At 44.4% G+C, this 11,307-nt stretch overlaps 1 protein-coding gene across 1 annotated transcript; it reads left to right on the top strand.

Moving 5' to 3' along the window:
- The first annotated feature begins 3,067 nt into the window (after positions 1 to 3,067).
- Positions 3,068 to 6,546, top strand: c1ql2 (complement component 1, q subcomponent-like 2). The gene is made up of 2 exons (XM_054780242.1): positions 3,068 to 3,928; positions 4,628 to 6,546. The coding sequence occupies exons 1-2, from the start codon at positions 3,329 to 3,331 to the stop codon at positions 4,805 to 4,807; spliced, it is 780 nt and encodes a 259-aa protein (XP_054636217.1). The 5' UTR covers positions 3,068 to 3,328; the 3' UTR covers positions 4,808 to 6,546.
- The last annotated feature ends 4,761 nt before the right edge of the window (positions 6,547 to 11,307 follow it).

The raw sequence follows: 11,307 nt of genomic DNA, 5'->3' as shown, positions 1-11,307 counted from the left end.
ATGTGTCCGTATTGAAATGTCTGCCCCACTATCCAAACATCGAAAGTGACACAAACTGCCTGCAAGTCTGCCTGTAGTCAAGCGCAATGACAAACCTAGAAAGGGTTTTGTAGTCCCCAGACTTCATATCTGCATGTCCAACATTCAAGTCAGTATTCAACTGAGAGGTTCTGTGAGGCCTGGCACGTGCAGGCAGTAAACAATAATGTCTTCTAACGGCAGTTAATTACAGACTGCTGCAATTGTCTCGCCGTATGGTTTGTGTGCATAACAGTGCAGTGACATGCAACGTGATTAAGAGGATGGCAACGCCACAGGGCAGCAGCAGTGCATAATGTGGACAGTGTGTCGTGCGTGGCTCACCATAGCCTGCAGATACAGTTCACTGTACTAATCCCGAGTAAAGGTCATTTGTGCTGTCGTGTAACACAGTCGGTTTGCCTTTGTGAATCTTTCAGGTTTGGTTCTGCACACAATTACTGCCTTTCTTTGTATGTGTCATTCCCAGTCCTCAGAATTAACCCGAGTTTCATTTTATGCTTAGTTTTCATGCCAATCCTCACCACAAGCCATGTCATGTTTTCAGGAGTTAAAGCTGAGCTGAACACAAGCTGAAATTGCTTGTGGGGGGGTATAGGGCTCTGACAGTGTGACCACCAGGCTTCAGCAAAGCCCCCTCTTCGCCCTCAGCCGATTTCATCACCTTGAGCTCTAAAGCCTCTGTGGTTGATGTGGGGGCTGTGCTGCAATTTCAGGTGCTTACTTTCCAGCTTGTGTTTTCTCAAAGTACGTCGGTCCTTAGAAGAAAATGTAGACTTGATGAAAAAAACAATAGTAACTGTTTAAAAGGGATTAGCGGATTAATCCAAATATTGACACCAATGGTACCATAAGCCATACTAGCGTGAGGACATCGATATTTTTCAGTTCTCTTCGTTTTCACAATGTGCTCGTTTTTGTGTTGTTCATATATTGTTACATTGCTGATATTGTTATGATTTGTTTTAGCGTTATGCAAGGACATGGTGGCAGGTCTGATTAACAAAGTCTTAAATAAACAAGATAGTGTGCAAATGGTGGCAAAAAACAAGTACAAATCCTTTCTCATAAAGCAGAGGGACATTTTTGTCGTGAGAGGACAGAAAACCTGTTTATGACCTTCTAAATTTGTTTTTTTCACATTATTAGAGACCTCAAGGTCGCACGGTGGCCTAGTGGTTAGCATGTTGGCCACACACATCGGGTTCTAATCTCCGTTTGGGCTGTGTGGAGTTTGCATGTTCTCCTGTTTCCTCCCACATTCCAAAAACATGCATGTTATTTTAATTGGCGACACTAAATTGTCCACATGTATGAATGTGAGTGTGAATGCTTGTTTGTCTATATGTGCCCTGCGATTGGCTGGCGACTAGTCCAGGGTGTAGCCCGAAGTCAGCTGGGATAGGCTCCAGCATACCCTCGTGACCCTAATGACGAGAAGAAAATGGATGGATGGATGGATGAAAAACTGTGACAGATTGAAGCGGCGCAAAATTCGGATCGTGAAGTGGCAACAGACGACTGCATAGGCTTGGCCACACGAAAGAGCAACAGGAGGTCCAGCAGAGTGCATGGAAAGCTCAGGAACCTCACAACACAAGCAAGTCACAGCTACAAAAAGGAACATTTGTGAACAAACAAACCAGCAACTAGCTGTAGGCCCAGCTGAGTTAAATAGCACCATGATTGATTACTCATCATCAATTGTCTAGATGGACAGTGGGTTGGCCAGAGAGTGACCAGGGGTGGCCATGGCCCCCACTGGCCACCCCGTAGCTCCGCCACTGCTTTTGGGCCATCTGTTCGAGCAATAAATAGCTGAGCAGTGTCCGAGGACATGTTGTCAATGCATAGTTTCTGGATTCTGCTCCCCATCATGGCGGTCAAACCCGCGCAGGAATACGGAAGTGGATGCCAATCGGCACTCTTTGCTTTACAGGGAGCTTCCATTATTAACAGATTTATGTGCTGAATCACGCTTCAGAATTTAAGTCAAAGTCAACAAAGTGAGACAACTTGACCGGAACCGACCAAAGTAGTCATGGAAAACTTACCTACCGTGGTTTTGTTGACAGCTCCTCCACACGGAAAGTTGTGTGCTGCAGCGAAATGCATCCAAGCGGAAACGGCGGTTAAGCTGAACTAATGTTCTGCTCCGCAGAGCCGCTTTTGTCAAAATTGTCCCCCAGCCGCGGGGTTGGCCACTGGGGTGGCGGGAGAGCAGCCATGGCCACCCGCTCTGCCACTGACTACCTTACATGAAGAATGCTTATAAATGCATATTAATAACAGTACATCTGTATGCACTAACCAATGTCATGTGCATTACTGCAGAATTTAAACTTTTTAACAAGAATCTAAATTCAGGGCCCATCGCCTTCTCTGTGGAAAAAAAATCTTTTCCTTCAGTGAGTGAGCTTGGACCCACAGGTGGCGACATGTCTGTTCCGTTTCCTACATTCATTATCAGCCCACTCTCCTGCCTACGTGTGAGGGAGGTATGGTGCGGTGTATGGAGAGTGAAGTGGCTATTGCAGTTGGTCACTGCATGTCATCACCATCACCTTGCCATCGGCCATTTGATGAAGCACCGAGTGGACTCCTCCACTGCTTATGAGGTTGTCATGACCACACATTATAATATTGCCTATTTTCAACACTAATTTCAGATAACCGATTGTGTAGCAACAAAAACACGTTTTAATGTAATAATCCAGACTGTGTCCATATTTACAAGGGTGAAGTGCAAAGCAGTGTTATTGAATTGTATTTTAGTGATCAATCCAGAGATCAAAACTTTTAATTCCTGGCTTCTTTCCTGCTCTTTGTCAAGTCGTCATACAGTACATCAAGAAAATAGGTTTAACATTTTTCACTTTAAAATATATTTAAGATTGTAATTTTGTCTAAATCTTAATTGCGGTTTTACTTGACAGATTGACAGAGTGTCATTGGTCTGTGCAGATCGGTGGCAAGCTGCCATTTTAATTTGTAGGGCAACCCTCTTCTCTTCTTCCGGTCTCGTCTTTCGCGCCACAGACAGCTGGACGCAGCTGGGCGCTTCTTGTCCGCCCTCCGCCGAGTCTGGTCCAAGCAGCTCTCTCTGCCCGCTCACACTGGATGCGATGCGCACTCGACTAACCTGAGCATTTTTTTTCGTCTGACTAAAAGTCCCTCATCCTCTTTCACCATTACGCCCCACAGAGGCTCCGCGGGTTTTCTGTCGTCCTTCGGTCTCCGCACCGCGCGGAGGAAGTGGTCGGTGGTGGTTGTGGTCACCGCTGTCGTGATGGTTCTGCTGGCTTTGGCAGTCGCGGTGCCGCTTCTCCTCCTGCGCCCCTCTGAGACCTCCGCTCACTACTATGAGATGATGGGCACCTGTCGGATGGTGTGCGACCCGTACACTGCCAAACCGGGAGGAAACGCCGCGGGGGAGGAGACTCAGACCGTTAACGGCATCGCACCGCTCCCACCCATGGCACAAGGAAGCCGCGGGGAACCAGGGCGGCCGGGTAAACCAGGAGCGAGGGGCCCACCGGGTGAGCCAGGACCCCCGGGTCCGAGGGGGCCACCGGGGGAGCGCGGTGGCAGCAAACTCGCCTTCCCGGCTTTAACCACAGCAGCCGGGGGAGAGCACGGGGAAACGGACGCTGCGAACTCAACGACCGGTGGTACCAGAGTCGCTTTTTACGTCGGCTTGAAGAACCCACACGAGGGATACGAGGTGTTAAAGTTTGACGACGTCATTACAAACTTGGGGAACCTCTACGATCCGAGCACCGGGAAGTTCACCTGTCATGTGTCCGGGATCTACTTCTTCACTTACCATGTGCTGATGCGGGGAGGAGACGGGACCAGCATGTGGGCTGACCTGTGCAAAAATGGGCAGGTTAGACTATTAAGGAGGCTGTGACAAAAGTTATTAAAACAAGTTATGACGATAATATGAATTAGCATGTAAAATGTACCCATGCAAGCGCTCTAATTATGAAAAGACTACTCAAACAAACCCAATTGCGCACTTTTACGCACGAAAAGCGCGCCACTATTGCACCAGGCATCAGCTTTATTCTAGCGTTGCTTTATTTTAAAAGGTAATACATGTGGTGCTCTACAGTTAATGCAGTTATTTATTTATTTTGGTGTGCAAAGTGCAAACCGGGTGCCATTTCCAGCCCATGAATCACTTTTTTTATTGACCTGTGGCACATTGTCGAAATAATAATAATAATAATAATAATAGTCATCGTTTTTAACAGAACAAATGAGGACAAATAGAGCAAAAAAGTACAATGTAAAGAGAACGTTTTGTCTTTAAATATATACAGTATGTTTGTTTTAGCCGTTTTACAAATTTGTTTTTAAAAATAAATATAAAAATAACAAAGTGGCCCCCAGGATTCTTTAATTTTTCAGTCAGCAAAAAGTGTGAGGGCTTGAAGCAGATAAACATGTCATTCTTGAAATGTTCTTTTAGCCAAATGTTCCTGTGATTTAACAATAAACACAAAACGATTAAGTTCATTTCAGCACAGCAGCATTTATACATGATAAGCTTTTTGGTAACAGCAATGCCCTGTTTTCCCAGGTCCGAGCCAGTGCCATAGCTCAGGATGCTGACCAGAACTACGACTACGCCAGCAACAGTGCCGTGCTGCACTTGGACTCAGGCGACGAGGTGTACGTGAAACTGGACGGCGGCAAAGCTCACGGAGGCAATAATAACAAGTACAGCACCTTCTCTGGCTTCATCCTATACCCTGACTAGGCCACTGCAAGTCGTCACTACAACTATTAACTATTTCCATGGGAGTGTTTTGGTTCTAATGTGTTTTTGTCTCTCAAGTCCAAAGATGGACAGGTTCCTCACAACCGAGGTGAATGTGATATTCTTCTTAAAGGCTGTGATGGATTAACGGTGCGTGATATTCCGTACATGAGTCAGATAAGCTTGTGAAATCTTGCTGTTAAGACCTGGCCATACCCAGCAGCGTTTCAAACACAGAATGCATCAAGTGTTTATATTCTGTTCAGACTTGATGAGCCATCTTGATCTAAATTAGTCTGTTTCGGTGCAGCACACACCAACTGGAGGAACTCACCAATCTGCTGTTGAAATGAATTTAAACAATTTGTGGCTCGTGTTAGGCACAATTATGTGTCATCTTGCACAATATTTTTCCTCTGATTAGAATGTGCCTCGCGATTGGCTGGCGGCCGGTCCAGGGTGTACCCTGCCTGTGGCCTAAAGTCAGCTGGGATAGGCTCCAGCATACCCCCACGGCCCTAGCGAGGACAAGCGGCATAGAAAATGAATGAATGAATGAATGAATAAAATGTCCACGGTGCTTTTATTAGATCATTTCTTCCAAAAGTGCGTGCAGCATCAGTTTCCAAATTGGGATTAACACCTAAAACAAGCACACACGTCCAACCTCCTCTCATCATCCACTTTGCCAGAGGGAGCTGGACCCATCTGATCGCACAGAACAGGCTCAGCAAAGGACAAGAGTGGGGGGAGGATCCCAATCTAGAGGCCAAAATGTCTCAATAAATTATTTTTTGTGTTCATGTTTCTTTTTCTTTCTTTCTTTTCCTGTTGGTGAGCAAAATGGTGTTTCTGTGTTTGACAAATGAACTAATAAAGGGTGCAGTCATTTATATTTAGTTTTCATACATGTCAATAAATATTGTTTAACAACAACGTGTCGGCTTTCAAGGCATCCTACACCGTTTTGATTGCTGCTGGTTAGGTCGTCACTAGAGAATGTCTGCCCGCCCCAGAGAGCAAATTAGAGTCCTGTTCTGTAGTCAAAGTGTTAGGCCACTATCGGCATCGAAGCAATACTTTCCTGGCTGCATAGAACTAGAATGTATCAGACTACTTTGTGGTTCATGGAGGATGACGGTGTCATTGATGTCATCGAAAATAAATTCCTGTATGTGAAATTTTAACCAGATTCTCACCAAATTTCAGTGGAGACCTGCTTGCCTGTGCAAAAACCGCCTACAAAGTTTCGTGGAAATTGGTTTTATATTTTTCCCACAATCCTGCTCGTTGTATTTGTTGTGCTATTTAATCTTTTGCGATGTCAAAATAGCCGCCGTGGAAAAAGTGGTGGCCTAAGACTTTTGCACATCCTTTGCTTGCTCGCAGGATTATACAAAAATGCGTGGAGGGGTGGGGCTCGGCCCTATAGGAATGAAAACGAAATGACGGGAAGGTCCACAGAAGATGCTCTTGCTGTTCCTTTTCATCTCTCAACAGAGCTCTGCGTTAGCGGTTGTTTGTTTGCGTCGCAGCGTAGCCTCAAGACTTTAGGGAGAAAAAGCACAGCAAGTCCAGCAGCACAGCTCACATGGTCCAAGTTGCCCGACTGTCCTTTGCTCCACAATGGCTCGTGGGTGTTTTGAGTCAGCCAGCCTGTATTTGTTCTAAAAGGTTATACCGAGGACAAAACAAACATTTTGCACTTTAACTTCCACATACTATTCTTTTGTATTGTTGATGCCTATAGGTAATAGTCACATGTACAAATGTACTCAAAGAATGACTGGAAATGATCAACATAATTAAAGAGAGGCATCGCTGCATTCTGTAACGGGATGGGAACTTCCTGATTGACAATGAAACACAAAGAAAATGGCCAGCGTTGCTGCACAAGAAGCCATTTATTCTCAGGCATCAAACTGGGTGGAAGCTGCAGGCTGCCACCTCCTGTGCTTCACCTTTCATTTGCTTGTATTGAGTCCTCGAGCACTGCGCCACACTCAAAAATTGCTGTAAGCTCTCATTAAGATGATGGCTGTTTTGTGTGCATTTGATCTTTTTTTTCCCTCTTCATCTTCTTCTTCAAACTATCGCCTTGGGAACGCACACAAAACACCTGTTTACACACCACGCCTGTCAATATAAATGTAAATCATGGGGAGCAAATATTAGCACGTCGGCTTGGATGAATCTCTATTAGGATGTTGGCCTACATCGCTGCATTCGCCAAAATAAAAGTCCATTCGAGAAGGACGTGGCAATAAGCTATTTCAAAGTGGGGACTAGCCATGTGACTCAATGCTTCTGCTCATATTATTGGTATAGCATAGTTTCTTTGTTTCAGACATGTTTAATAAGTTCCACCAAGGAGAATCACATTTAGGCCTGTCACGATAATTGATAAAAACAGGTCAATAATTATGACACCCTCTATAAATTGACGTGCAAGTACTGTATGTGTGTGTTTCATCTGCTCGTCTCACTGTGCCACCCAGGCTGGATGACAAGAGGGTTCACTCTGCATCCGTCTGTGCGCATTGGTTCTATAATGGAATGAACGGAGGGAGTGGGCCCTCATCTCATTCAGCCTTTTTTGTGGATGCAGGGCTACTAGTGAGTGCATACAGAGGGTTTAGCAGTTAGCTTCGTGATGCAGCATACGCTAACGTGAATGAAGGCCCAGAAGCGAAGGCTCCTGAGGCGAATACCAGAGCCGACGGCCGCAGTGTGGGAATACTTCGGTTTTAAACAGAATGAAAACGTGCATGGACACAGACGACCAACATGGACAGTTTTCTCAACTGGGAAAAGAAAAACTACTGATGTAGGTGCCATGCGCAGCAGAGCCTTCGTCCCTACAGTCAACGCTTACTGAGCCGTTTGGTCGGCAAATATAAACATAACAGTGCAAAATGGTGTGCGCTCACAGACAGTGTGGCTGCCTAGATTGCAATAACATACAGCTGATATGTCGCAGCTGAGACAGACATGCCATGGCTGAGATTGAGTGAAAAAAAAGGTTCTCCTCTCATTCCGTGTGGAAGTGGTAAGTTTTGGGCTTCTAAAACACAAAAGGGATATTTTGGATTTTTTGACATGACGTTGTATGACGTCACCATCCGCAGTATAGTGCATCAGCGGTGACTTTTCACCCACATTTTCCCGTGAGCCGAGTTCTGTTTGGTTTTTGTTGTGGAGGAAAGTAGTTCTGGCTAGATGCGGGGTCTTTTATGTGAAGTGTTTTGCTTCTCAAAACAATATGCGTTCAAAAGAGTTATACATCTGCATCACACAAAACCGTTGGCCAAAAAAAAGTCAGACCTCTCAATCGCTCAGCGTTATTTTCTCTCCGTTCGTATCACCGCTTGCTGCCGCTTGTCCATTGTTGTGTATGTGTTCCACAGTGTTTACACGCTCGGACCCCAGCAACTAGTTGGAACTACTTTCCTCCACAACGAGAGTTGACCAGGCCAAGTGGGGGAAAAGTCATCGTTGATGCACTACACTGCCGATGGGGATGTCATACAACTTCATGTCAAAAATTCCGAACTATCCCTTTAAGTTTAGAATAAGTAAATTGGAGAGGCTAACTAGTAGAATGCTGCGCTAGTGCCGGCCGTCTTGTTATGTCCCTGCACTGATCCCGTAGCCTGCACAATGTGATATAAACAAAGACTAATACGAGTGTAAAAGTGACTATTAGGGTGTTATTTCATGTCTACCAATGCCAAGCAATTAAATGTGATAAACGAGGAGACGACTGTATCACGTGTGCAGTGTTAAGGAAAAGGAAGAAATAAAAATGTGCAAAATAAGGGTAAAAATAAGATTAGAACGTAATAAAAGTGATAAAATAGGAATACGTTGGTAAGAATAAATAGAAATACTGTAAATGTTGGAATAAGTCAAAACATTAAATAGCAACAAAAAACATTGAATAAAAACATCGAGGATACCGATATAAATACTGGAGTCGTAATGTTAATGGAATTGCTCAATTTATAAGTAATTTCTGTATATAAATTCAACAATAAGGTGATAATCAAATGAAATGTTTATTAGTACAGCATTGTTGAATTTGGCAAAACCTACTGTATGTTATTGTAGAGTTGTTATTATCGTTTGTTGTCGTCACACAAGTCTTTGTGAGTTGTGTCTTTAATTTCCTTGGAGTCGCGCTGATGGCAAGTTCAGTATTTGTCCAGTTCCTTGATGACTTTGATAACAAGTGGCTTCCTCCGGTCAACGTCGATGTGGACGTTTGTTCCCTTCAGCTTGCTTCTCTGTCTCAGCAATGCCACCCCGCATTTTTTGTCGGTCAGCTTCATGATGATAAGTGTGATGTTGTTATTCCTGCCAGACTTTGGAATGCAAGTATAAACGTTGTTGACATCCACATCCACCCCTTGTCATTGTAGAAAGTTGGCCACCTGTTTCTCTGTTGAAGCAACATCATCTTGTGGCATGTAACCTGCGTGTAATGTGGAGCCCAGTCACAATCACATTGTTCATCAGACGGTTTGACATCAGCACAGCGCATGAGCACAACATGGCATTACTTGCCTTGATACGGGAGAGGGTGAGGCAACAGGGACACCGACGCTTCTTCATGTGGACAGCACGCACTTGCAAGTATGGCGGGTTGGGACCGGGGCTTTCGCCATCTTCAGAGCTCTCCACTCTCCTGGCTGTCTTCCACATTTTCCCCTTCCACATTTGCGGCGGCAGAAGCCCTATTTTTCCCAATGCGAACGTTGGGATTCATCACCTTTGAAACTCTTGCATTAGCGACAGTTAGCTTGTCTTGTTAGCAACTTTAACTCTCCGTCAAGTTAGTGCCTCAAGCCAGACAATACTCAAGCTAGTGGTGTCAGCAGATCTTATGGCCAAGATCTGCAGTCAGGAAAAGTGCCAAAATAGTCCAAAGAAAGGAATAATAATAAATGTTGTATATTACAGCGATGTTCTAATTTGTTAACTGTCTACAGTATGTCCTCTTCTCGTGTCCTGGGGTGTTTATTTACTCAACAACAGAATACCAGGCGTCTATTTGTACAAATACTGGTGTAAGGCTTGTGCTGGACATGCTGCTGTCTGTTGAAGCTAAAACTATATTAGATGACATAAATGTGCCCTCTGAGTGATGGTGAGCAGTAACCTTTTGAACCGTTTTAAGATAAGACCGTACAGACACCGCAGTCTCGTTTAGGATGAAAAGTGGAGTGGCTGACGCCAGCTGAGGCGTTACCTGCAGCAGTGTGTGTCGCTGACCGCCTGACGGATGCTCTCACACTAGTCGGACAGAAATACATCAGCAACTTGGTGGAGCTCAGGGGATGATACAAAATGAAGCAATTAGAGCGGCAACCAGGGCTGCGGGTACGTGGGCGCTAATGGAAGCCAAGACCCATTGAAGAGTGTTTGAACTCCCAGAAAAACAGTCAATTCATTGTCATGGTCAGCATTTTCTGTGTAAAAGGTACGATTTATGTTTGGGATGTCAACAATTAAAATGTTGATGTTGATCACCAGTGGCATCATTCGGCGTAACTAGTTACAAGCGCTGATAGCTGCTAGCAGGTCAAGCTAAATAGCTACTGCTGAAGTTCAAAGTGGTTGCCTAGCAACAATGCCAAACACAAAGCGAAATGATACTGGACCTGGAAATATGGATTAGAAATCAGAAACAGGGTCAGCTTCATATTTAGAAAAAAGTGCAAAAATGTGAGAAAATGAACAATGAGAGGTTCCCCCACCTCCTCCATCCTCCCCACCTCCCGTTTCAGAAAATATTCTCGAGAACAATAATCTGATATTATTACATGCCTTGAAGAAGGAGATGTATGAGATACAAGTGCGTACTGCAGCACAGAGCGAGAATTTATGTGTCTGCAAGCACAAACGACGCATGCTTTTTTACAAATAGAGCAAAAATTAAGAATCTGCAATCACAGATTGAAAGTCTACAAACGCAGAATGATCTTGGAGGTCCATAATGATGTCAGAAACCTTATGGGGCAAATAAAGGACTGAGCAAGGATATCAAGTCATTAAGAGAGGAAATCGAGGAGTTGCAAGATGAAAACACTGCCTTGTGCACTGCTTTCAAAGAGGCTAAAAACCCTATGGAAGAAAATAGAGCCTTATGCAAAGATATCAAGGTTCTGCAGGATGATATCTCGGCATTATTGGAAGACAATGCTGCCTTGTGCCCTGCTCTTAAGGAAGTTAAAAACCCTATGGAAGAAAATAGAGCATTATGCAAAGATATCAAGGTTCTGCAGGATGATATCGAGGCATTATTGGAAGACAATCCTGCCTTGCGCCCTGCTATTAAGGAAGTTAAAAACCCTATAGAAGAAAATAGAGCATTATGCAAGGATGTCAGGGTTCTACAAGATGAAATTAAGGCATTATTGGAAGATAATGATGCCTGTCAAGCTGCTCTCAAAGAGGTTAAAATCCCAGTGGAAGAAAATAGGGCATTATGCATGAAT

This window comes from Dunckerocampus dactyliophorus, chromosome 1 (genome assembly GCF_027744805.1).
Source record: "Dunckerocampus dactyliophorus isolate RoL2022-P2 chromosome 1, RoL_Ddac_1.1, whole genome shotgun sequence".
Taxonomy (NCBI): domain Eukaryota; kingdom Metazoa; phylum Chordata; class Actinopteri; order Syngnathiformes; family Syngnathidae; genus Dunckerocampus; species Dunckerocampus dactyliophorus.
This window is presented reverse-complemented; position numbering and strand designations above follow the sequence as displayed.

Bases quoted from the DNA above. Each gene is read 5' to 3' on its own strand.
- c1ql2 (XM_054780242.1), top strand. From the start codon at position 3,329: ATGGTTCTGCTGGCTTTGGCAGTCGCGGTGCCGCTTCTCCTCCTGCGC. The intron at 3,929-4,627 runs GTTAGACTATTA...CTGTTTTCCCAG, and splicing joins ACCTGTGCAAAAATGGGCAG to GTCCGAGCCAGTGCCATAGC.